Genomic DNA, 26,961 nt, shown 5'->3' on the forward strand with positions numbered 1-26,961 from the left:
TTCTCCAGTCTTCAGCTAGGGATCTTATACTAGAGGATCCCACAGTGCACCCTTCCCCTGTGATAAACCTCAGCCTGGAAGGCAACTATGTGCTGCGTCCTGGGAGTGCTTCCAGAGAATCACCTATCAGAGTGTGGCCTTGGGGGCCCATGAAAAGCTTCCAAAGGAAATAACACAAACTCTAGCAAAGGACTGGAAAGCCTAGAAGTAATAGCTAGGAGCCATGTCCTGGATACCTGGACCAGAACTGTCAAAAATCTGCCATAACAGACATCTGCCCTCTCATAGAGGAATCCCCAGAGGCTTCTACACCCTCCTCATTTGAAACCCTGGAAGTGGCCTCCAGGACTGGCTTTCCCTCCCTACTCACCTGCCCTCCAAATCCTGCCGTTCCTTGATGGCAGCCTCTAAGCGACTCTGGCTCTCTTGGAGCTCCCCCAGCAAGGATGTCACCTGGGCTTTCACAGACGCCTTGTCCTCAGCCATCTGCTATAGAAGAAAAGGTCACCTCCTGTTAGTGCTACTTTCTGCCCAGCTTCCCACTCCTGGCATCCCCAGTTCCTAAGGGGCAACCTGCAAATGACTGAGGTATGTGCACCCTCAGGGCTTCTCTCCTGTCCTCATCACTTTCCAAACCCAGACACCCCAGAGCCTCATGAGTGTGATGGCCACCTGACCTTCCCCAGTGGTCCACCTTGACCCTTGCTGCTGGATGAGATATATTTACCAGTCTCTTCCCATCCCTCCCCAACTCATCTTATGCCTCACCTCCAGCAGCTACCCAACCCTAGCAAGGCAACTGAGGCAATGTGAAGGGATCAAGTCCCAAGAGTCCATGCCTCCTAGTCCTTCCTGCATCCCTGTGGATGGGGAACAAGGGACCCCAAAGAGACACACGAACATAGAGGTATCTGGAGTCCTGTGTGGCTCCTGACAGCTCAGGTACTACCCTGGCCACCAGACCATAAGGTCCGAACCTGGAGGCCATGTGACTATGGCCCCAGCAGGCAAGCTCTCTTATCTTTGAGAGTCGATGCCAAAGGAGGCAAGACTTGAACAGCAACAAAAATACAAGCCTAGTCTGTGGGCGTAGGGCCCTTAGAAGATGGGAGGTTTCACAAAGCAAGAGTGGATACTGAATCTTTTTAAATACTAATAATAAAAACTCTCTGTGCTCAGTGGCACATGCCTGTAATCCCAGTAACTTGGGAGGCTGAGGCACAAGGAAGACAAGTCTAAGGCCAGCCTCAGCAACTTAGCAAGACTGAAAATAACAAATGAAAAGGTCTGGGGATGAAGTTCAGTGGTGGTAGGGGGACTTTCTGCAAACACTCCATTCAAACCCTGCATTTAAGAGACTTAACCCAAGTAGGAAAGCTGAGGCGGGAAGACGGCAAGTTCAAGGCTAGACTGGGCAACTTAGTGAGATCCTGTCTCAAAATAAAATAAAATGGCTAGGAACATAGCTCAGTGGTGCCCTGGATTCAATTCCGAGAGAGAGAGAGAGAGAGAGAGAGAGAGAGAGAGAGAGAGACAGAGACAGAGACATACTTAATCAAACTTTAATAGGGCTTTCAACAGCCTAAGGCCATGCTAGTGAGATGCACCAGGCAGCTTCCCAGATGCTGTATGGAAATGCTCACAGCTGTTAAAAGAACTATCCATTCTGGCCAACACCTAACATAGATCACTGACCTTTCTTGGAGCATTTACTACAAGAACTGTCAGCTATGAGTCCTTCCTCTGTCTCAGATATCTGTGTATCTTCTACAACCTATCAGTGTCTACCTCAAGGACTTAAGAGCTATTCCTTTGAAATGGAATCATCAAAAAAGATGTTTCCACACTCTCCCAGTCTCTTTGAGAGAACATAATCCTAACTTTATTAACTGCCAGCTCAGAGACACACTGGCTTCATCACCTGGATGCTGATACCCTTTGTCATTTTTCACTTGGGCCCTTCCCCGCACCTGACACTCTAATTCATAGTCTGCCCCCTCTCTTTCAATGCTAGGGTTGGAACCTCAGGCCTCATGCATGCTAAGTACACTCTCTACCACTGAGCTACATTCTAGCCACCATTCTCTCTTTAAAATACTGGTCAACTATAATCTCAGCTCTTTTCCCTACTGACAACAGTTACTGAACAAAATCTGTTTTCACAGTTAAAAGGAATGCCCACCTTTATTTGACACTGGTGTTCTTATAAAAAGAAATGCACAGAGAGAAGGTCACATGATGACAGAAGCAGACACTGAAGAGATGCAGCTGCCAGCCAAGGAACACCAACGACTGCCAGGAGCCACTAGACACTGGGAGAGGACCTTGAATGGATTCTCTCTTGCAGTCCTCAGAAGGAATCTACCCTGACCACATCTTGAACTCAGTCTTCTGGCCTCCAGAACTGGGGGAAAACAGATCTGTTGTTTAAGCCCCCAGTGTGTGGTACTCTGCTTCCGCAGCCCTAGCAAACTCTTTACACTTCCACAAATGAGAAACAAGCACCTTGAGCCAGAAGTTCCCAGTAGTGAGGCACACAGCATATGCCTTTCCTCCAGGGCTGGCAGTCTGCCTGCATCAGGTGCCCCCCACTCCCATGCCCCCACCTTGCCCTTCCCGGACAGCACATATCCTGCTCAACTATTGTCCCAGGATCTTGAGAGCAGCCAAGTCAGAAAGGCCCTGAAACACCCTCCTCAGCCCACAGTAAGCATGTCATCCTTTGGGGACAGTACACTGAAGAGCCAACTCACAGGTCCATGAGGTGGCCACAGCCTGAACCTCCTAAAGTTGAGTCTGGGTCCTGCCTGGCTCCTAGAGGATGACCTCTAAGGCTCTTGAACATCCTGCCTGATGACCATGTCTGGTTCACCTGGGTTTTAGGACCCAAGCCAGGTAATCTATGCTGATGCTATGATGCAGGTGGGGGCCTTGGGCCACGTAGAACTGGATAAACTTTGGGGTGGCTGGTGCCTGAACCACTCAGGTCACCAACTATGGTGCTCAACGCCTACACAATTGACCCCAATAAAACCCCAGACACACTGGCCTCATCATTTAGACATTGACATTCTGTCATTTTTCACTTGGGCCCTTCCCCCAACCTGACACTTTCATTCATTCACTCTTGGTCCCTAGACACCAGGGACCAAGTGAGCTTCCTGGCTGACTATACTCCATGTACATTGTTCCACATGGCTAATGAGAGAAGCAAGCACTGTCTGCATGCTCCCTGTGAGGCCACCTAGAAGCTCACACTGGCCTCCCCTGGTCCTTACTCTATGCACCTTGAACCTCAGCTGACTTTAATCTATATCCTTCCACTGTAATAAGCTATAGCTGTGAGTATGATGGCTTCTCTCAGGTGAGTCCTGCAAATCAAGCCTGAGGGTGCTCTGGGGGATCCCTGACCATGGGTTCCTTGTGAGAACACTGGTGTCCCTATGGTTTACAGAACATAGGTGAAAGCCAGGATACAGTGGTCCATACCTGTAATCCCAGCAACTCAGGAGGCTGAGACAAAAGGATTAAGTTTGAGGCCAGCCTCATCAACTTAGTGAGACTCTGTCTCAAAATAAAAAAATAAAAAGAGAGGGGGATGTGGCTCGGGGGGTTAAGTGCCTCTGGGTTCAATTCCTGGTTAAAAAAAAAAAAAACAGTATGCAGGTGTATCTACAGCCCCAAGCTCCAAGGAAAGAGCCTGCCCTGCCTGCTACCTACCTGCTGACATAACTTCAGGTCCTCCACCTCCTTCAGGGCCTCCTCCCTCTGCTTTCTCAGGTCCAGCTTCTCCAGGCTCAATCTCTCCACCAACTTCCTAGCCTCCTGAAATTTGTGCATGAGGAACTCCTTCTCCTCCCTCTGGCTGACTTGGAAATGTAGCAGCTCCTCACAGCGCTCCCGCAGCATCTGGTTGCTCTGCCGGATGGCATCTGGGGGCACAAGAGACAGCAAAGGCGAGGTGAGTCCCAAGAGTCAGGCAGCCTGGAGCACCAGCCCCTGTTGGAGCTTACACAGGTATGAGGCCTACAAGGCCCAAGGTCTGAAGCTGGGCTAACCATCACAGTACCCTCCCATACTACTAGGTGACCTCTCCCTAAGATAGATGGCTTCTAAACACTCCCCTTCATTTTTTTAAACACTTTCAAAATCAACTACTAATGATATGCCCGTAAGTTTCTGAAACACCACACTAAACATGTGAGCTTCACTTTAAGGAGGATGGCAAGTTCTAGGCCAACCTGGGCAACTTGAAGAGACCCTGTCTCAAAATAAAAAATAAAAAGGGCTAGGCTTATAGCTCAGTGATAAAACACCCCTGGGTTCAATCCCCAAAAAGAGAAAAAATAATAATACACATTTGGGACTCAGAGTGACAACAAAAAGTGTTGGGTGCCCCACCACTCCCAGTGCCAGTGCCTCTCCCTCCCCCAGCAACTGTGAGCCAGGTCATTTCAAAGTCCCTACAGCAAGTGTCCTAATTAACTAGAGGCCACCTGGGTACTTGAGGCCCACTCAAACCAAAGGACTAGCAGGCCAAAGGAGGAAGACTACCCCCAAAAACCAGGTGGCACGATCATGAGCTGGAAGGAAAAGGATGAGGGGAAGGGAGACAAGGATGTTCCACTTAGTGGGAGGCAGGTGGGAATGTGCATCTGCTCTCTGAAAGCCGGTGAAGCTGAGCAGCACAAGGATGAGGAGAACTGTCATGGAGACATGGATGCTGACCCAGGAAAATATTGGTGCCCAGCCACACTAGAGGACAGAAGGCTTTCTGCTGAGGCCTCCAGAGGACTGCCTCAGTTGCTCCAGAAAGCCACTGTCCCAGCCAAGAGCCAAGCCCTACCCACAGAATCTGGTACTGCCCACTTCCAGGATCAACAATAGTTAATGATTGATCATTGCATGGATACAGAGACCTGGCCAAGTTTGGCTCAACTTGAAAAGGTCATTCCAGCTACAGAGTTCCCTGTACTCATAGCCCACTTCTCCCTCTGCCCAGCCTAACTTTTTTCCCTATCCTTCTCATTCCCAATATCAGTCCTGAGAACACTCTAAACACATTTCCTGAGCCAGGCATAGTGGCGTGCACCTGTAATCCCAGCAGCTCAGTAGGCTGAGACCGGAGGATCACAAGTCAAAGCCAGCCTCAGCAATTTAACAAGGCCCTATCTGTAAATAAAATATAAAAAGTGCTGGGAATGTGGCTCAGTGATTAAGCACCCCTGGGTTCAATCTCTGCTAACAAAATAAAAAATACACACTAATCCTGCACACTAATTTGCACCTAAATGTACTTCCAGCAAACCCCAACTGAAACCAAGCCAGAGGGCGGCTAAGCTTGAAATGCTAACTAGAGACCACCTGGGTATGCTCTCAGGCACATACCCATCCAGACCTAACAAACATGAAGGTGCAGGTGATAGGAATAAACGTTCCACTCAGCAAAGGCTAGACTTCCTAACTTTTCACTCCACTCCACCCCACCACCCCAACCACTGGACCCACCTCGGAGCTCTTGATTCTCCTCTAGACAGCGCTGGAGGGTCTCAGGGATGCCCTGCTCCGAATGTAGATGTAGCATGCCCGGCTTTCCCAGAGAAGACTCTTCACCCAGCACGTCCTGGTCCCCTGCTGGGCCACCACTGGGCTGCACCATCTCACACAGCTGATTCTTCCAGAGATGCCTGCTCATCCAACAAGTCAGTGTCTGGAAAAGAAAAGCAGGCATCACATGACACCATACAGAATTCTCTTGCCCAGCAGGACAAGGTGGTTACTCTGTGCAGAAGCTCTGGGCCCATATTTGCAGCAGAATGCCAACCACTTCATCTAGTATAACCAGATGCTGAAATGGAGTTTTGGTCTGAGGTAGCACACATTCCCACTCCAAAGGGAGGGGATTAAGACTGGGGATACAGCTCAATGGTACAGTGCTTACCTAGCATGCACAAGGCCCTGGGTTCAATCCCCACTACAGGAAAAAAAAATCCAAAGGGAGAGGATTATTTATAGATGGCAAATGCCAGTATTTTGGGAATCCTACCCTATCCCTTCCCACACTTCTAAGAAGTGGAGGGTCAGGGCCTCTTACCCTCACCTAGTGTGATAAGTTGAATAATAGCCCCCAAAAAAGATATGACCATGACCAGGCACAGTAGAGCATGCCTATAATCCCAGCAGCTTGGAAGGCTGAGATCAAAGGATGGCATGTTCAAGGACAGCCTTAGCAACTTAGCCAAGACCCCCAGAATCTTAACAAGACCTTGTCTCAGAATAAAAATAAAAGGGCTGGGAATGTGGCTCAGTGATAAAGCATTCCTGGCTTCAACCTTTGGTACAAAGAAAAAAAAAGATATGGCCATGCCCTAACCTTTTTTTTTTTTTTTTAGAGAGAGTGAGAGAGGAGAGAGAGAGAGAGAGAGAGAGAGAGAGAGAGAGAGAGAATTTTTTTTAATATTTATTTTTTAGTTTTTGGCGGACTCAACATCTTTGTTGGTATGTGGTGCTGAGGATCGAACCCGGGCCGCACGCATGCCAGGCGAGCGCGCTACCACTTGAGCCACATCCCCAGCCCCGAGAGAGAATTTTTAATATTTATTTTTTAGTTCTCGGCGGACACAACATCTTTGTTGGTATGTGGTGCTGAGGATCTAACCCGGGCCGCACGCATGCCAGACGGGCGCGCTACCGCTTGAGCCACATCCCTAGCCCCTGCCCTAACCTTTGAAACCTATAAATGTGACTTTATTTGGAAAATAGGTCTTTGCAGATGTAGTTTAATCAAGGATCTCAAGATGATATTATCCTGGGTTATGTGGGTGGGCCCTGATTCCAATAACAAGGATTCCTGTGAGAGAAGAAAAAGTAGAAAACAAAGGGAAACACACAAGGAGGAAGCCATGTAGAGATGGGAGTGATGTGAGAACAAGCCAAGAACAACTGCACCACCAGCACCTAGAAAAGACAAGGGAGGATCTTCTCCTAGAACTTGCAGAGAGAATATGGCCTGTTCACCCTCTGATTTTGAACTTCTAGCCTCCAGAACTGAGAGATTAAATTTATGTTATTTGAAGCCACCCAGTTTCTTGTCATTTTCTGGCAGTCACAGAAATTCTTACACAGAAGAGGGGCTTCAAGAATACCATGCCAGGTCTAAGGAGTGTTCCCTACAGTTGGGAAGATAAAGGTAAGAAGAGACTTGTAGTGTCTGACATGTACTGAGAAATTTGAAATAGAGAGCAGGACCTGAGACAGCAAAGCAGAGTAGGTGAGCTGCTCTTGTTCGCTTGAGTTTAGATATAGACCATGAGGAGCAGTACCAGATCCACCATTTCATATCCACCCAAGAAGACTGATTACCAGGAAGTGGAGGTCAATCCCAATGTAAGTTTCCAGCAGCAGGCCTGATGCTAGGAATGTTGACTTTAACACTGATTAAATCTGGTTGTTTTACTGGGCTAGTGGTGCACACCTGTAATCCCAGTGATTCAGGAGTTGGAACAGGAGTATCCCAAGTTTGAGGCCAGCGTCAGCAACTTAGACCATGTCTCAAAAAAATAAAAATAAAAATGACTGGGTCCCAACAGCTGGGGAGGCTGAGACAGGAGGATCACAAGTTCAAAGCCAGCCTCAGCAATGGCGAGGCAATAAGCAACTCAGTGAGACCCTGTCTCTAAATAAAATACAAAATAGGGCTGGGGATATGGTTCAGGGGTCGAGTGCTCATGGGTTCAATCCTGGTAAACCCTCCCCCAAAAAAGAGAGATCTGTAGAGGTAGCTCAGTGTCAAAGTACCCGTGGATTCAATCCCTAGTACCAAAAAATTTGACTGTTTTGATTGTTAGCACTTACAACATCTCACTTATACCCCCACTGACCCAAACACAGAAGCTGACCTGACATCTCCATCTTTTTCCACATACTTTCTTCCTTGGCTTCCATTAACAACCCAGTCTCCTGGTGTCCTTCCCACTTCAAAGACTGATCCTGCTCAGGCTCTTTCACTAAGTTCTCATACCTTCATGTAGAGGTACCCAGAGCTGTCCTAGAACCACTTCTCTTCTCTAACTATACTCAATCCTGTAGTCATTCCAAAATAACACCCAAAAATAGACCTCTTTTCTGAATTCCAGACTCACATATCAAACTTGATATACCTATTTGAATGTCTAATAGTCCTCTCAAAACTAACTTCTCAGGGCTGAGAATATAGGTCAGTGGTAGAGCACTTGTCTAGCATCCATTAGACCCTGAGTTTGATTCCCAGCACCACAAAAAAGTGAATAAATAAATATAAATAAAGAGAGAACTGGGCATGGTGGTGCACAGCTGTAATCCAGTGACTTGGGAGGCTGACTTAGAAGGCCACCCTTGGCAACTCAGTGAGAGACCCTGTCTCAAAATAAAAAATAAATAAATAAAGCATTAAAAGGTCATGGATGTAACTCAGTGGTAAAGCACCCCTGGGTTAGAATCCCAGTACCAAATAAATAAATGGGGAACTCCTAAGTATATACCCAAGACAAATGAAAATATATCCACATATGAATGCTCATAGTGGCATTACTCAAAACAGCAAAAGAATGGAAACAACCCAAATGTCCATCAACTGGTTAATAAACAAAATTTAGTACATCCACATGCTACAACATAAACAAATCTTCCAAACACTATGGTAAGAGAAAGAAACAAGTCACAAAAGAACACATGTTGTATGATTCCATTTATGAGAAATGTACAAAATGGACAATCCACAGAGGAAAAAAAAGCAGTTTCCAGGCTACTTAAGGAAATGAGGTGAGTGAGGCCAGAAGGGTGTTTAAAGGGCCCAAGGCTGTTTTTTAGGGTGATAAAAATGTTCTGGAAATAATGGTGATGGCTATACATCAGTAGATATGCTACAAACTACTGAACTGTACACTGAATAGGTCAATTGTTTAGCATGCGAATTATTTCTCAAAAAAGATGTTATGGAAAATAATAACCAAAGAGAATTTTGAGGAGTATAAATTAAACACTTGGTTACTAGTTGATAATTGTAAAGTGAGAGATGGGTTTATGGAATTTACTAATCTTTCCACTTTAATACATTTTTAAAATTTTTTTTAATATTTACTTTTTAGTTTTCGGTGGACACAACATCTTTGTAAGTGGTGCTGAAGATTGAACCCAGGCCACACGCATGCCAGGCGAGCGCACTACCCCTTGAGCCACATCCCCAGCCCACATTTTTTTAATTTTTAATAATAAAATGTTCACAGCACCATTGTCTCTCACACCTGGAATACTGCAATAACTTCTTTTTTTTTAAATTTATTTATTTATTTACTTTTTGGCGGACACAATATCTTTGTTGGTATGTGGTGCTGAGGATCGAACCCGGGCCGCACGCATGCCAGGCAAGCGCACTACCGCTTGAGCCACATCCCCAGCCCCCTGCAATAACTTCTTAACACACTATCCTGGTTCCAGTCTTGCCCCCTACAGTCCATTGTTCTCACGGTGGCTATAAGATCTGCCTAAAAGATAATTCAGGCTGGTGTGGTGGTGCACACCTGTAATCTCAGATACTCTAGAGGTACTCAAGAGGCTGCAACAGGAGAATAGCAAGTTTAAGGCTAGCCTGAGCAAGTTAGCAAAACCCAGTCTCAAAACAAAAAAAATAAAATGAGCTGGGGATGTAGCTCGGTGGTAGAGTACCTCTGGATTCAATCCCCAGTACCAAAAATAGGTAACTCAGGTCACATCCCTCCTCTACCATGAACCTTACCTTGGCTCTCCCTTGCTCTCAGAATAAAAGTCAAAGGCCTACAAGACTCTATACCATCTGGTCTCCCCATCCCTCCCTCTCCAACTATGCTGCCCACGTTCCCTGTGCGCTTCCTCCGTGTTTCTAGAATATACCAAGACGACCCTCTAGTTCTCAGGTCACAGAAATGGTATGAGGGCAGGTAGATAGTAATTGTTTTGCAAGTGAGCAAACTGAGGCGCGTGAAGTAAGACGCTTAGTTGTCAAGCTCTACTCCAGTCCTTTTTAAAGACTTGCACACAAATTTGATGAACAGGAAATGTCTCAGGACTAGAAGAGTTCCTGCACTAGAGACATGGTGAGACAGAGATCGCCGCGGCAAGAGAGGAGCAGAACCAGTCCCACTCGCCGCCCAAATAACCTGGGTCCTGGTGTTCTAAAAGCGCGAAGCCGGAACCGGTAGGGCCCAACAGGAGAAGCCTGGACATCAGAAGACGTTTCAGAGGCAGCAGAACGCCCGCCGATGGAACCCTATCTTGGAAGAAGGGGACCACACCTGTCACCAGTGTAGGTCAGACGTGAGAAAGGCTGGAGCAGCGGGCTGCGAGAGTTTCCTGGGCCCGGACACTCGGAAAAACTCGCCTGTCCGGAGGCCGCCCTTCCCTTCCCCGATATGGAAACCCCCGCTTCCGGCTTCCGGCGTCGTTGTCCTGAGATCCGGAAGTAAAATACACAATTCCTGACCCCAGGAGTACAAGAGGCTGGCAAGAGATGCAAGGCCACTGCAAGGCCATTTCTTGTTCCTGAGGGAAGCCAGAACCCGCTAGCCTAAACTAGCCAGCAGAACACTCCCCAGGGAAAAGGGCCAGTCTCTACTTTTCAGGGCTTTACCATTTACACTACCCCTACTCTGAAGGCAGCGCATCCAGACGCTAGGCGTTCCTCGACGGTCCCACCCCTGACACGGGAGGGGCCAAGATCAAAAGGCAGAAAGCCCCGCCCAGAATCCAGAAGGGTGCCTGGGAGGCGTGGCCACGCTACTGGCGGAAGTAGAAAACCAGACCGTAGGGTGATGCTGATCTGGCAGTAGGGACGCGGGGAAACTGCCTGGGACTGCCCCGTGCCCATAAAGCATCCCGATCTCGTGCAGGGAGGACAGCGGGCGGATCAACCATCAGTGCAGGTGCCCGAGGGGCGGGGCTGTTCATGCGCGGGGCTGGTCAGGGATGCGCGCGCACTTATCCTCGCCCCTCCTCCCTCCCCCTTCCCCTCTGCCCCCCCGCCTCTCTCCCTCTCTCCCCCTCCCCCCTCCCTCCTCCCTCCTCCCCCTCCCTCCTCCCTCCTCCCCCTCCCTCCCTGCTCCCTCCTCCCCCTCTCCCCCTCTCTCCCTCTCTCCCTCCCTCCCTCCCTCCCTCTCTCCCTCCCTCCCTCCCTCCCTCCCTCTCTCTCTCTCTCTCTCTCTCTCTCTCTCTCTCTCTCTCTCTCTCTCTTCTCTGGAGAGGGGCCGGCAAGGCCCCGCCCCGGGCGCCTCGCCTGAGGCCGGTCAGCTCAGCTGAGGCGCCCGCCCCCACTGGTTAAATGGGCCGACGGGGCTCAATCCCCGGAAACGGCCGTGCATTCCGGGGCTGCGAGCGCGGCGGGCGACGGCGACGAGGCGCAGGTAACCGGGCGGGCCGGCGCCGCATCGGCAGAGGGTGTGCTGCCCACCACTGCACCACGCGGCCTTTTAATAGGCGCTATTTTTCTAGACAGTCTTAACCGATCCCTTTGTACCCGCGGTTCCCCCATTGGGACCTTGAGGGCCAGACCCCGAGAGAGGAGGGGACTTGCCAGAATCACCCAGCTTGACACGGGGAGGGCTGGAGCTAAACTCCTTCATCTGCACAATCCAACGTGCTCAAGTTCATTGTGGAGTTTCTGGCAAAGTCCACAATGAGATGGTCCAGGACATGTAGTGCGATGCTCTGGCAGGATTTTTATCCACTTGCCCAAAATTGATGCTGCAGCTAAAATCCATTCATGCTTTGAGTAATTTTGTAATGTACACCCTGAAAAAAGGCAGCCTGAGAGAGTAAGGCTGGAACCCAGAGGCAGCAATTTCTAACCCACCAACCCCGCTGCCCCACCCCCACCGTGACCATTCCCAGAGAATGGTTTCAGTAATCCGTCATGACTCAAGAAGGAGACCGACTTGTCAAGGAGCCTTTCTTTCACCAGAGAGCACCATGGCAGAGCAGGTAGCCCTGAGTCGGACCCAGGTGTGCGGGATCCTGCGGGAAGAGCTGTACCAGGGTGATGCCTTCCACCAGGCTGATACACATATATTCATCATCATGGGTGCATCGGTGAGTCTCCCCCAGGCCCCAGTCTGAAAAGTCATACTTTGAATGTGGCGTTGTGCAAAACACGTCTTACTCTGTGCCTCAGCTTTCCTGATTGAGTTTTGTGGGGCTGCATGGGCTCTGATAAATTGAGCTCTACCTGTTGCCCCTGCCAGTGTGCCACTAACCTCCCTACACTACCTGGTACATACTTGAGAGATGTTTCTAAAGTCTGGTCACCCATTCAGTATAGCCAGGAGTCCTAGAGCACCAGGTCCTAAAGGACCATGACTTCTTCCTTCTCAGTGAGGAAAACAGATGCAAACAGGGAATGCTATTCATTCTGAATTCTTTTTAAACCAGTTTGTGACTTGACAAATGTCACATGGTCAGTTCTAGAAGAAAGATCTGGAGCCCTGTCTCTGCCTCTTCTCTCTGTACCAATGAAGCTCCCTGATCATAAATACTGGGTCTTTCTTTGAACACTTCCTCTTTGCCACAACTTCCAAACCCCCCTGAAGAGCTCTGCCCACCCCACCTGGCCTCAGTTGTCTAGCTGGCACAACTGAATTTTGCTCTGATTGGAAAGGCCAAAGAGTAGAAGCATATTGACAGTACATGGTTGGACAGGAAAAGGAGTGTGGCCTTAGTGGATCTGTGGTCCCTGATGAGAGCATCCTCCCTTGTGTGCTGTGCGGCAGCAAGACAAGTACAGTGACTGACTGGACCAAGGTTTAATGGCAAAAATGGTTTCAATTCTTTACTTTTAGCCCTGGATATGTCCTGAACTCTGCTCAACATTGTGTGATCATCTTCACCCTGAACTTATTGTGTAATCTTGAATAAGAGTTCCATGAGAACTAGTTAGCTATTGACAAGGTAGGTGCAACACGGTGCATGTTGTGAGCCCCTCCGTGCTGGAGGAAATCTGTGGTTCTTTGTTCATACAGAACATGCCACCCCCTTTTCAAACCTGCTCCCTGCTACCACTATTATATTTCTTTCTTCCTCCTGTAGTAGTGAGGATTGAACTAAAGAGTACTCTACTTCTGAGCTACACCCCAGCCCTTTTTGTTTTGAGATAGGATCTTGCTAAGTTGCTGAGACTGACTTGTGATCCTCCTGCCTCAGCCTTGCCAGTACCTGGGATTATAGGTCACCACCATGTCCAGCCCACCATTGTATTTCTGATCAGAACTTAGAAATAATGAGGAGGAGAGCAAGGGAGAAGGGCTCTACCACTAGAAAAGCAAGTGCAAGCCACCCTAAGCACTGTCCTCTGACACCTAGGAACCCTAAAGTCCCCTGGAGGTACCCAATTGGGGCACACAGTGGGACAGGCTTGGCCTCAGACAGTCCCATTTGAGCAGCCATACTTGTGACAGCCACAAACCTTAACACCTTAGAATCTGACCATTAGGCCTTCATTCCAGGATCAGACTGGAGCAGCAAGTAAATAAGGATGATTTCCCTTCCCCATCCCTACCCCATGTTCTGACAATCACAGGCCAACAGTGACCTAGACCACAATGATGGATCATAACCCCAGACCCTCAACTCTTGGATACCTCACTGAGAGAATCTAAGCTTGTTGACTAGAGCAAGTGTGTATGTGTGTGTGTGTGTGTGTGTGTGTGTGTGTGTGTGTGTGTGTGTGTATCTCAAAACCTCAGTGTTTCCTCCTAGCAAACAAGTCTTGGCCTTCTTAGGCTGATGTGTACGTTCCTGCTGGCCTTGGGTTAGGCAACTGTGTCTAATTGCAATCAGTAGGGTTCCTTTTTGCTCTCCTCTGCTCTGGGAGTGAGAACTAGAGGCTTCTAGAACCGAAATGGGAAGTGCTGGCTCCAGCAGAGGGGAGTGGAGAAGACAAGGGATGTTCTAAAGAGCCCCATTGTTTCTCCTCCTCACCCCCCGCAGGGAGGGCCTGGAGTCCATGCAGGGGCATTTATGCCCAGACCGCACTCAGAGTAGCTCCCATTCTTAAACCTCCTTCCATGCCTGACAGCTCACTTGCTGCAGGAGATAAGCAGGGTACCAGCTGTTCTGAGAAACCAGCATGTTCTCCATTCATTCATTCAACATGTAGCAAGTACCTCTTTCAAACCACAACAGCCACAGCCCCTTCCTCATGGAGCCGATAGACTGTGGGAAGCCAGAGCCCCAAAGGGAGTAAGCAGACCAAGAGGGGCTCACAAAAAAGAAGCCACCAATGTGCCCCTGTGTCTCCTGCCCCCTTCAGCACACAGGTCCCATGAAGAAGGCCTGGAGAGTAAGGCCTTCAGGTAAGGGCTGGGGGTGCATCCCATATGAAAGGAAGAGGAAGTACCCATAGCCCTAAGTCAAGAACAAGCCCAGTATGACCTAGAAACCAAAAGGAGGCCAACATCTGGGCAAGCAGGACACCCCAAGGCCAGCTGGGCCCAAGCGGCCATCCTCTGCCACTTCCTCCCTTGCAGGTTTACCCAACCCTCACGTACATGCCCAGCTTCCTTCCTGAGAGCATCCTGATGCTGTTACCAAATGGGCTTTGAGCCACTCAAGGTTCTCCTATTTCTTAAGACTCCAACCCACTTCAGGAAGAGAGTGGAGGTACTTGCTGTCCAGAAAGCACTAGCGTGCAGGAAGGAACCTTGGGCATTAAAGGATATCCTCCCCTGCCTGGAGACCTTGGTGAAGCTGGAGAGTGACACTTCCATAGGAACAAGGGAAGGAGAATCCCACTGGGAGTCCATGTGGGCAGAGCATCTCACTGCAGGACCCTCTCCTCCCTGGGTCTCATTTTCCCCACCTGGACCATGATGGCCATGGCATGATGGGTGCTTATGATTTATCCAAATGACCTGGCTGTTCCAGCCCCTCCCTCTTCTTAGGACAGACACTTCAAGGCTGACTTCCCCCTTGGGCTGATAAGATTCTTGCTGTATCATGATGACGTTGGCATTCCCCCAAAGGCCTGGTGACTCAAGAGCACTGGAGTGTAGGAGGGAGGCCCTATTGTTAGTTTTTCCTGCCTGAACTTACCTCAGCAAAGCCAGGTTCTCTCACCCCAGTGGCCAGGAGCCAGCTGGACCTCCACCAAAGCTCAGGGCTCTACCTTGGTGAATCCTTAATGCCAACAACTCTTGGGGACAAGATGGCTCATTCCTTCTACTGGGCCTCCACCCTAAAACCCTCACACCAGAACAAAGGGTTGCAGTGATTTGGGTTTATAAAACAGGAGGCCGAGGACAAACCTAGGGTGACCACAGGCAAGTGGTAGCCCAAGTCTCTTTTGCCCTACCTCTTCCTAGTAAGGTGAAATTTGTCCTTGAGTAGACCCCTTCCCCACCATGATTCTTGGGCAAAGCAAACAGGGTAGCAAACCTGAGAGGCTTCTACCTGCTGTAATTGTGCCCACCCCCACATGTTTAGATTTTAGGTCTCCCTGTATTCCTTGCTCCAGACCATTCTGGTGAGAGCCATGCAGAACAACAGGAAGGGCAGGACCAACCCAGCCCTGAAGAGAGCGGCTGCCCCCCGCCCCCGCACCCCCACTGTTCTTGGTCTACCTCACCTCTCCTTTGGGTGACTTGGAGCTCAGCAGATTGTGGGTTGCGGGGATTGAGCTGAAACAAGGCGAGCAGGTTCTATCTCTAGTTAATCCCAAAGGGAACACAAAAACAAATAGCTCCGGGGTGTGGGGCAACTGTGACTTAGCAAACCAATCCCCTGCCACCAATCCATTGCCTGGAGTCTGTCCTGATTCCTCCCAATCCATTGGAATTTTATCATAAGCAAACATTGCCTTTTAGAGGGTTTTGCAGGCCAGGATTCTTACTGTTTCTTTCAGGGTCAGTTCCCAGCAAGCTGGCCCTTTCTGGAGCATGTGGAGTCAACATTGAACCATCCAGACATGAGCAGTGTCCTTACCAGCCCTGCTGAGGGAGAAAGCCAGAGGCAGGCATTGACAGTGCACTGAGAAACTGAGGGCCATGTTGTGGGAGCCCCTGGCCCAGGGTTGGGGGTCATCTGAGATAGACCTTGAGGGACCAGCAAGGGCAACCATATGATATGGTAGGTTAGAAGCTTCACTCAGCAGAGATCTGAATGGCCTTCGAGAACTCAGTAGACCTTTGAGTGGGCAAACTGGGCATCAGACAGGGGATTGATGCAGATGCATGAGGAGGTCTGACAGGCAAGCAGAGACTGGCTGGCAGCAATTCTGGGATATTTTCCTGAACACAGTCACCATAGCATTGCAGGCCAGGGAGACCAGAGGTTCACATGAGTTTGTTTTGTTGTTGTATGATTTTAGTTTTGTTATTGTTGTTATGTGTTTTGGTTTGGGTTTAGTTTTAGGACCAGGGATTGAACTCAGCACTACTTTTCCACTGACTACATAATCATTTATTTCTGTTTTGAGACAGGGTCTCACTAAGTTGCTGAAGCTGGCCTCAAACTTGCAATCCTCTGCCTCAGGCTCCCAAGTAGCTTGGATTATAGGCATGCACCACTGTGCTCAGCAGTATTTTGATTTTTTTTTTTAGATCAAGATACATCTGCAGGGACTGAAGTTATGGCTCAGTGCTAGAGCACTTGCCTCACATGTGTGGGGCACTGAGTTTATTCCTCAGCACCACATAAATAAATAAAATAAAGGTATTATGCCCATCTACAACAAAAAATTAAAACAATTTAAAATTTTTTTACAAAAAGATCTGCAGGGAAGGTTTCTACAACTTAATTTTGCATGAATATTCAAGTCTTTTATCTTATCCCTGGAAATGGATTTCCTGTCTGGATTGAGTTGAGATCTTGGTTGGGACAGTGCTTTGTGCCTGTGCCACCCACTCATCTCTCCCCACAGAGTGGCAGGGCCCCATAAAGTATGGGTTCACAGACCAGACCTTCCCATAGTCTTGATTATAGGGTCTAAAATGAAAGGGCCTTGCTCCATTATTGTTCAAGAGCCCGCTCGCTGGTCATTCTACCCCTTCCTCTTCCATCTAGTTTGTCAGGTTACAAAATTAAAGCTTGTTAGGCTATTGATAGTAACTGGGTGACTGAACTGGATAAGCAGATTGGCTTGGAAAGGAGGGATGTTGTTATTCTTCCTGGTGCTTCTGCTGCCCAAGAGAATGAGGTGTCTGCATAGGCCATTTTAATGGAATTGTATCATTGTCTCAGTAGTAGGCTTGAACGTTTATTTCTAGTTCTGTTCTTTTTCTGGTAGCACTGAAGATTGAACACAGTGGTGATCTACCACTGAGCTACATCTCCAGCTTTTTATTTTTTATTGTGAGACAGAATCACACTGAGTTGCTTAGGCTGGCCTCCAACTTGCAATCCTCCTGCCTCAGCCTCCTGAGCAGCTGGGATTACAGGCATATGCTGGCTCTATTTCTAGGTTCTTTATAAGCACTTACTTTTGTAGTCTGGTGTGGTGGCTTGCACCTGTAATCCTAGGGATTTAGAAGGCTGAGGCAGGCAGATGGAAAGTTCCGGGCCACCCTAGGCAACTTGGGGAGAGCCTGTCCCAAAACTAAAAGGGCTGGAGAGCTGGGGCTATAGCTCAGCGGCAGAATGTTTGTCTAGCACGTGTGGGGCACTGGGTTCAATCCTTAGCACCATATAAAAATAAACACATTCTGTCCATCTACAACTACAAAAAAAAACTTTAACAAAAGGGCTGGGGATGCAGCTCAGTGATACAGCATTCCTAGGTCAATCCCCTATACCAAATAACATTTACTTTTGTTAGTGGAATTGTTTTTAAATTGTTTTTCTCCTCCAACTTCTTGTTGCTAGTAAGTATAAGGCAGGTGGTATGTACCTATTAATTTTTTATAATTTTTATTGGAATATATGTTGAAAAGAATACAGACTATAAGGGGACAGCCTGATGACTTTACAAACTTGAGACACCTATATACCTTCTACCACATCAAGAAACAGAACATTATCTGCACTCTAGAAGCACTGCCTTATGATCACTGCTACCTTAGGGGAATTTCTAACCCACTCCCCACCCTCTGATCAGTTATTATTTATGTCACTCTTTTTGGTGCACATGACAATACACAGATACAGAATATTTTCATCTTCCCTGAAAGTTCTTGAGTGCCCCTTCCCATCCCACCCCCTATTCCAGGCAACTACTGATTTAATTCCTGTACTAATAGGCTAATGTTGCCCATTCTAGGACTTTATTTAAGTGAACTCAAAGGTTTAATCTTTTGTGTCTGAGTTCTTTGACTCAGCATAATATTTTTTGTGACTGGTCAGTGTTTCACAGATCTGTAACATGTTCCTCCTCTGTTGCTGGGTAATATGTCTTTGTTTCTTCACCTGATTCATTTGGGGTATTTTCAGTTTGGGTCTGTTTTCAATTAGATTGCTGTGAACATTCATGCACAGATTTTTGTGTGGCCTCCTGCTTTCATTCCTCTAGGAGTAGAATAGCTTCCTTTAATGAGAAGCTGCCAAGCTACGTTAGAGAGTGCCTGACCATCTCATTTCTCCCACCCACATACGTGAGTTCACACCAACACTAGGTGTTCTCAGTCTTCTAGATTACGATCATTCTCGTGAGTGTGAAATGCTATGTGGTTTGCATTTTTTCTGACAACTAACAATCTTGAATACTTTTAATGTTTTTAGTAGTCATACATTTCTCTTCCTTATGAAGCATCTGGCCAAGACACTTACCCATTTTTAATTGGGTTGTTTTCTTATTGTATTGTAGGAGCTGCTTGTATATTCTGGATGCAGATAAGTTGAGTGAATACTGTCTCTCAGTCTGTGGCTTGTGTTTGTTTGTTTGTTTTGGTGCTAGGTATCCAACCCTGAGCCTTCTGCATGCAACGCATGCATTCTGCCACTGAGCCACCCCTAGCACCTCCATGTTCTCAATAGCATTTTTTGATGAGACAGTTTTTAATTTCAGTCAAGTCTTAATTTTTCAGTTTTTATGATATTGCTTTCTGTGTCCTAATAAATTTTTTCCGGCTCCTATCTAATGATTTTTAAACCTAGAAACCTTGCTAAACTCTTATTAACTCTAATTATTTATTTGCAGATCGATTTCAGGTGGGTTTTTAATAGACAAACCATCATCTACAAATAATGACAGTTTTACTTCCTCCTTTCCAAACAAATCCATTTTCATTTCCTTCCTTGTTGGACTGGCTAGTTCAGCATCTACTAAAGAGCCAGTAGCAGGTATTCTTTTCTTGTTCCTGGTTGTTTACAGGGAGTTATTTCAACAGTTTCCCATTCTGTATTGTGTCTGTAGGGTGTTCCATAGATGCCCTTTATCAAGTTAAGGGATTCCCCATTTTTCTACTTTGCTAAAAATTTTCATCATGAATAGATAATACTTTGAAACCCTTTATCTACATTTCTTGAGTTTAGCAAGGTTGCTAGATTTTAAAAAATCAATATGTAGGAGTAGGCAAAGATTTCTCAGTTTTTCCTTTACTCTCTTCTCACTGACTGATTTTTGTTTTTTATATCACACCAATCTTTTGTTTCCCAGATAAATCCACCTTTGTTATGATGTGTTACATATTTTAACATGGCAGAATTCAGTTTGCTGACGTTTTCTATAGGATTCTTGTATCTACATGGGTATATGTGAAAAGTTTTCCCATGTGCCTTTCTCATCAAATCTCACGGCCAAGGTTCTGCGAGAACTAGAAAATGCCTTCAGGAAAGTTTCCCTTCTTCTGTCTATAGGAGGAGTTTGCTTCAGAATGAAATTCTCTCTTCCCTGATTTTGGTAGAACCCATTGGCAGTGCCAGGAGTTATCTTGGTGGGAAGGTTTGTTATCACTGCCCCACTCAGGTCCCTTGCTCCATGGTTGAACTTTTGTAGAAATGTGTCCATCTCATCTAAGTCGTTACTGATGGAATAAAGTTGTTTATAAAACTCTCTTCTGTGCTTCCCATCTGTAGTTCTGTTCCATTGTACCCCCAATTATTTGTGCCTGTTGAAAAAGCCATGTTGCAAAGGGTTTTCTGGCTGTTATTAGTCTTTTTCAAACACCAAATTCTAACTTTGTTGATCTTTTCCTTTCATTAGTTTTCCATTTTATTAACTTTTCATTTTTTAAATTTTTTAAGTTGTAGATGGACACAATACCTTTATTTTATTTGTTTATTTTTATGTGGTACTGAGGATTGAACCCAGTGCCTTAGACATACCAGGCAAGTACTCTACCACTGAGGTACAACCCCAGCCCGACTTTTCTTTTTCATGATTTCTGTCCTTATAATTTTTTTTTGTTTTGAAAGTCTGCTATCCTTTTCCTAACTTCATAATTCGAATAGGTAGCTCATTGTTTCTGAGTTACTCTTTTTCGCTGATACAAGGTTTAAGGCCACATCTTACCAGTTTTGCTATTTTGCACCTTAATCATCTTTCAGTTCTAATGAACTGAATGTTCGGGTTTCTTCTGGAATGCGGGAAACACTTACACCTTCCAGATGAAGGGTCCAGGCCCACAGCAGGCTCAAATCTCAGGGCTTCTCTGGCAGTGTATGGGGACAAGATAGATAAGCTTGTGGCTGAGTGATGACCTGAGTGCGTGCTCACATCACTAGGAGGGGTGATGATCTAGGTCATGTTCATAGCTTCCCCTGACCACGCCTATTCTCTTTGTCACAGGGCGACCTTGCCAAGAAGAAAATCTACCCCACCATCTGGTAAGTGCATTCCCCTGGGCCTCCCCACCAGGGAAAGGCCTGGCCCTGCACTCCCTAGCCTGGCCTGGCTAGGCACAGCTGTGCTCTGCACTCAGGTGGCTGTTCCGTGATGGCCTTCTACCCGAAGACACCTTCATCGTGGGCTATGCTCGCTCCCGTCTCACAGTGGATGACATCCGTAAGCAGAGTGAGCCCTTCTTCAGAGTGAGTGGCTTCAGGGTCCCCCCAACCTTGTTCTGTCCTCTTCCTTAGCCCCAGCAGTGCCAGCCCCAGGTGGCCCAGTGGGAGATGCCCCTGTCCCATCTTAGATGCATTTCCTTTCCCCCTTCCTCACTTGACTGGCAGAAAGATAGGATGCCTCAGGACAGCTGCCTGGCACTCAAGCCTTAGCACCTCACATCCTTGAGGGCCCCAAAACCACCCACTCAACAGGCACCCAAAAGCTCTGCATGCCTACTCTTGTTGCTTCCTCCGTTATAGGAAGAACTCTAGGCACAGAGAGGGAAAGGGGTCCCTCTAGCAGGATAACCCATTTCCCAGCCCCTCTCTGACCTAGATTTACTCAGTCCTCCCTGATGTGCTCTGGGGCCACATTAGGATATACCATGAACTAGAAAAAGGATTCCCTCCCTCACAGGTACCTCTTCCCTACAGGAAATCCTACTACACATGAGCATTTTTCTTAGCAAATTGTAGTTTGGTGTGCTAATTTTGGTAAAAGATCTTTCTCCACTGTATTTCTCCAGGTCAGATTTTTCCTGAAATACAACTTCTGTCTTAGGGAAAAAGGTCCTAGGGTTGTACAGGGGTGATTATACAGGTTTCAAGCCCTGCATGGGCCTGCTGTGCCCCATCTCTGCACAGTAGTCCTGCCTGCCTCAGCCTCCCTCCCCATGAATGCATGAATCTGCCAGGGTGGGGTGAACAGTATAAAGGGCCAGGACAGCTGACTTCTAACAGAACCCTCCCAAATCTCCAGGGAAGCCCATCATGGCTGTGGGATAAAAGAGACAAACGCATACAAACAAGACCCTTCACTTTCCTGGGGCAGAGCAGACATGGACTCTCAAGAAGGTAGAAAAGTGGGGCTGACATTGTTTCTATCTGTCCTTCCATCTCTCCCAGGCCACCCCAGAGGAGAGGCCCAAGCTGGAGGAGTTCTTCACCCGCAATTCCTATGTGGCCGGCCAGTATGACGACCCAGCCTCCTTCAAGCGCCTGAACAGCCATATGAACGCCCTTCACCAGGGGCCACAGGCCAACCGGCTTTTCTACCTGGCCTTGCCTCCCACAGTTTATGAGGCTGTCACCAAGAACATCCATGAGACCTGCATGAGCCAGACGTAAGGCCTGTCCTTTTGCCTTCTCTCCCTCCCCCCTTTGTTTGACCTGCCTTGATGTAGTCTGCCCTAGCCACAGATCCAGCACTGGCCTGAGAAACCAGGGTGAGGAAGGGGGATGCCCTGTTTGTTCTATATATAAATTAGCTCTCCAAATAAAGGGAAAGGCTATAAATACACTATTAAAACCTCTGCCACGTTTGTGTACAGCATGAAAAGTTCCTCATTACAGATGAAATGGTCCCTAGCAGCAGTTCCCGGAAGAACCACAAGATGGCAGTGTTGCTCCATGAAATGCTCCCAGTTGCTCATTCTGTAGTATTCACGTTTTCCCACAGTCCCTACCATGAGCACCAGGTGGCAGTGTTGCTCTACAAGAAACTACTTCCAATCCATCACAGTCTCTTTCCTGGTTTTCAATAAGGAAAACCATGTTTCTTTTTTTTTTTTTTTAATATTTATTTTTCAGCGGACACAACATCTTTGTTTGTATGTGGTGCTGAGGATCGAACCCAGGCCGCACGCATTCCAGGCGAGCGCGCTACCGCTTGAGCCACATCCCCAGCCCAGGAAAACCATATTAATAATTGCCGGGATAGAAAAGGACCATTTCTTTTTTTTTTTTTTTAATGTTTTCTAATTGTAGATGGACACAATACGTTTGTTTTATTTATTTATTTTTATGTTGTGCTGAGAATTGAACCCAGTGCCTCACACATGCTAGGCAAGTGCTCTACCACTGAGCCCAACTTCAGCCCCAGGACCTTTTCTCTTTTTCAAACAAATGGCTTTATGCACAACAAGAGACATGAAAAATTGTGCTCTATTTGTGTAATATGCATTGGATTGCATTCTGTTGACCCATATAACAAATTAGAATAAATAAATTTTTTAAAAATAAAAATAAATTTTAAAATGGGCACATGCTTGTAATCCCAGTGACCCAGGAGGTTGAGACAAAAAGATCACAAGTTTAGTGTCAGCGTCAGCAACTTAGCTTGTAAGTTTGAGAGCAGCCTGGGCAATTTAGCAAGACCTTGTCTCAAAAAGAACTAGGGATGTATCTCAGAGGTAGAACACCCTTGGGTTTTAATCCCTAGTACCAAAAATAAAAAATGGAGAACCTCTGACCTTGATGCCCCTTCCTCTAGCCACTGGGCCACTCCTGGGCCTCTCCTGACCCACCAAAGACCCATTGTGAGGCCAGAAAGGAGTAGGGCCACCTAGGAATATGCCAGCAGTGCCACCCTAGCACCCACAGTGGTTAGGCTGAAAGCTGTTCAGTCACCAAAAGGGTAGTGGGAAGGCTTCTGTGGTGTTGAGCCTGGCATTGAGTACTGGGGAAACAGAGGTATTCTTAGGTATGACAGGTCTCTGTGCTTTGAAAAGGGGGCAAGGGCCAGCAGAACTTCCCTGAGTCACCTAGGAATGCAGAGGATAGAGGATCTGCTCCCTGGACACAGTGTCAGAGTGACATGGCTTTGGGGTCCTGGCAGAGGCTGGAATCGCATTATTGTGGAGAAGCCCTTCGGGAGAGATCTACAGAGCTCTGACCAGCTGTCCAACCACATCTCTTCCCTGTTCCGTGAGGACCAGATCTATCGCATTGACCACTACCTGGGCAAGGAGATGGTTCAGAACCTCATGGTGCTGAGGTGGGGGTTAAGTCCTGGCCTATGCCTGTACATGGGATAGGGTGGAACAGTACAAGGCCAGGGGTGGGTACCCACAGATGATGCTGCCCCAAGGACAAATTCCTCAAGAATATAAGCAAGGGTGGTGGGCTCCGGGTCTGGGTATAGTTCTGCTGACTGCTCAGATTTGGCTGCTGTGCTGCAGAAGCTAAAGGACAGTTCTACCTGGGGACTCTTCCACCTCCCCACAGATTTGCCAACAGGATCTTTGGCCCCATCTGGAACCGGGACAACATTGCCTGTGTGATCCTCACCTTCAAAGAGCCCTTTGGCACTGAGGGCCGTGGGGGCTACTTTGATGAATTTGGGATTATCCGGTAAGAGCCCGTCTCATTGCTCCCAGGAGGCCAGCATAGGGCATGGAACACAAATCTAGTCATCCTACAGGGCCACTCCTCCCTCTTTTGGTGATTCCTCCTCACAATCTGAGATCGAAAATCTGAGTGAGTTGTCACATGTGGCTAGAGGGGTAGGACCCCTATCCAGCTGAACATCCCAGGAGTTTCCTGGGTCGGTGACAGGGTCAATATCTACTTTTTTAATTTGAAGGGACCTGGAAGACATTGGGGAGCAGGAAGCAAGTCTCACAGCCTGTCACTGGGAAGCCTTGTTTGAGGACCCTGGACAACAGGGAGAGGAAATGAAGCAAGCCCATTCCTTATGTCTTCCACCCATCCTGAAAGTAGTGCTTGACCAGAGCTTTGGCCTCTTCTGTCTCCAGGGATGTGATGCAGAACCACCTTCTGCAGATGCTGTGTCTGGTGGCCATGGAGAAGCCTGCCTCCACTGACTCAGATGATGTCCGTGATGAGAAGGTAGGTGAAGGTACAAGATGCACCTGCCAGTCCCCAGTGGTCATTTCACACCTGCTGCCCTGTATGCCATCTTGTTATCCAAAGGGTCCACTCTCCCTGCCTTTCTCCCAGGTCAAGGTATTGAAATGTATCTCAGAGGTGCAGGCTGACAACGTGGTCCTGGGCCAGTACGTGGGGAACCCCAGTGGAGAGGGTGAGGCCACCAAAGGGTACCTGGATGACCCCACAGTGCCCCATGGGTCCACCACTGCTACCTTTGCAGCTGTTGTCCTCTATGTGGAGAATGAGCGGTGGGATGGTAAGTAACACCTCTGGGGCCTGGTGAGGCAGGGCTGGGCCTTCCCTTGTGGAGACCTTCTCAGTGGGGTCAGACACACTGACTGCTCAACGGCAGGGGACTCTGGAGGGGGAAGCCTGGTGGGTGTGGGACATGGTACCCTGTCCATACACCACATACACATTTGCACACACATACTTAGACTGAAGTTCTCACTCATTCTCACTCCCTGCACTACTGGGAGAGCCAGTCCTGAGACCAGCCCTGCCCCCACCCAGGGGTGCCCTTCATCCTGCGCTGTGGCAAAGCCCTGAATGAGCGCAAGGCCGAGGTGAGGCTGCAGTTCCGCGATGTGGCCGGTGACATCTTCCACCAGCAGTGTAAGCGCAATGAGCTGGTGATCCGAGTGCAGCCAAATGAAGCCGTGTACACCAAGATGATGACCAAGAAGCCTGGCATGTTCTTCAACCCTGAGGAATCAGAGCTGGACCTGACTTACGGCAACAGATACAAGGTGCCCACAGGGAAAGCTGGTCAGGAAAGGCTGCCAAGGGATGGCCTAGGTGGCCACACACCATGGTATCAATAAGACCCCCTCTCCCACAGAACGTGAAGCTTCCTGATGCCTATGAGCGCCTCATTCTGGACGTCTTCTGTGGGAGCCAGATGCACTTTGTGCGCAGGTGAGGGTCCCCAGAAGCCCAGTCCCAGCTGTCTCGTGGGAGAGAGGATACCAGGCAGTAGGGTGGCCTTCTGTCTCCCTCCCCATATGTCCCACTCCCCACCAAAGCCACATTTTATCCCCTTAGCGATGAGCTCCGGGAGGCCTGGCGGATCTTCACACCACTGCTGCACAGGATTGAGCGAGAGAAGCCCCAACCCATCCCTTACACATATGGCAGGTGAGGGAAGGATGGGGGACTAGGGGAGCAAAAACAGCTGGGAACGTCTCTTCCCTGCCCTCACATCTTGCCCTGTACCTGTTCTGTTTCTAGCCGAGGCCCTGTGGAGGCAGATGAGCTGATGAAGAGAGTGGGCTTCCAGTATGAGGGCACCTACAAGTGGGTGAACCCCCACAAGCTCTGAGACCCAGGCACCCACTCCCACCCTACCCCATCTGCCCCCTGTGTTTGTCCTTCCCACCACCCGACCTCACCTCAGGAGAACCCCATGATGGGAAGACTTCGGGACCATAGGCCTAACATTCCTCAGCCCCAGGCTTGGGCCACCACCATCTTTCCCTTGCTGCTGATGCTACTGCTTTTGCTACCATTGTGACCGCCGCCGCCGCTAACATCAGTACCCCTCCCTGGGCCCAGCTACATTCTTCAACCATTAAGCACCAATGACACGCATCATGACTGTCCTGAGCCAGTGCCGGCCCTGTCTGAGCCACCAATCTCTCCATGGAACCTGAGTCACTTCCTCCCTTTACTCCAACCTCCAGAGAAGAAGAGTGGCCCATCAGTGTGTCCCAGGACTTCTCAGGACAAAATGTTAGGGACAATGGGCCATAGTGGGGCAGTGGCCAAATCACACTCCCCAGTGGCTATGAGTAAGCTCCTCTGAACTTGAGGAAGTGACCAAGTGCATCCATGTGAGATCCCATGGGCACACTAGCCTCAATGCCAGTTGACATTCCTGGTCACCAGGTAGAAGGGACCTCACGCTGCCCAGCAGGGTCTTGTTCTCCCAGATGTCCCTTCTTAAGAATTCTGCACTCCGTGGAAAGGCAGAAGCAGCAGCTGAGAGTCCCCTCAACCCCTGCCATTAAATCCTCAAACAGCCCCATCTGTCCCCTTGTCATTTCCTCTCTGCCACCTGGAGTCATACAAGAGACCTGTCACTTACTCATTCCCTGTGTCACCCACTATACCTCCTCTAGCACCAGCTCCATACCTTCTTTCTGGGGATCCTTGCCTCGGGCATCTCCCATGGCGGTGTAGCCAGGAACCTGGGCCTGAACACCTCCCACTCTCCCTACATCTGTTCCCATCATCAGTCTGCTCCACTTCATGGGTGTTTGTCATAGAAACCAGCTTGAGGTACAAAGACAAGTCACAAAGTGGGTGCTTACA

At 48.3% G+C, this 26,961-nt stretch overlaps 2 protein-coding genes across 10 annotated transcripts in view; one reads left to right on the forward strand and one right to left on the reverse strand.

Annotated features, from left to right (window-relative positions):
* Positions 1-26,961, reverse strand: part of Ikbkg (inhibitor of nuclear factor kappa B kinase regulatory subunit gamma) — a 49,278-nt gene that overhangs the window by 10,208 nt on the left and 12,109 nt on the right. For 3 of the 9 annotated variants that reach the window (XM_040287243.2, XM_040287257.2, XM_078034036.1), the window contains 3 exons: positions 5,509-5,710; positions 3,721-3,932; positions 371-489 (listed from right to left, as the gene is read on the reverse strand). In XM_040287243.2, coding sequence (XP_040143177.2) covers positions 371-489; positions 3,721-3,932; positions 5,509-5,710 — 533 coding nt within the window. Of the gene's footprint in view, positions 1-370; positions 490-3,720; positions 3,933-5,508; positions 5,711-10,172; positions 10,575-10,642; positions 10,769-15,625; positions 15,725-26,961 lie in introns of those variants that run through there. The other 6 variants (XR_013431616.1, XM_078034035.1, XM_078034034.1 and 3 more) reach the window with 6 other exon arrangements.
* G6pd (glucose-6-phosphate dehydrogenase) lies at positions 11,252-26,671 on the forward strand. Its single transcript, XM_078034033.1, has 13 exons — positions 11,252-11,411; positions 11,969-12,096; positions 20,720-20,757; positions 20,853-20,961; positions 21,883-22,100; positions 23,594-23,752; positions 23,983-24,108; positions 24,513-24,606; positions 24,718-24,904; positions 25,162-25,397; positions 25,490-25,566; positions 25,693-25,785; positions 25,879-26,671. Exons 1-13 carry the CDS (start codon positions 11,330-11,332, stop codon positions 25,967-25,969), a joined length of 1,638 nt encoding a protein of 545 aa, XP_077890159.1. The 5' UTR covers positions 11,252-11,329; the 3' UTR covers positions 25,970-26,671.

The sequence above is a fragment of the Ictidomys tridecemlineatus genome, chromosome X, assembly GCF_052094955.1.
Source record: "Ictidomys tridecemlineatus isolate mIctTri1 chromosome X, mIctTri1.hap1, whole genome shotgun sequence".
Classification (NCBI taxonomy): Eukaryota; Metazoa; Chordata; class Mammalia; order Rodentia; family Sciuridae; genus Ictidomys; species Ictidomys tridecemlineatus.

Bases quoted from the DNA above. Each gene is read 5' to 3' on its own strand.
- G6pd (XM_078034033.1), top strand. From the start codon at position 11,330: ATGGGCCGACGGGGCTCAATCCCCGGAAACGGCCGTGCATTCCGGGGC. The intron at 20,758-20,852 runs GTAAGTGCATTC...CTCTGCACTCAG, and splicing joins AAAATCTACCCCACCATCTG to GTGGCTGTTCCGTGATGGCC. The intron at 24,607-24,717 runs GTAGGTGAAGGT...CCTTTCTCCCAG, and splicing joins ATGATGTCCGTGATGAGAAG to GTCAAGGTATTGAAATGTAT.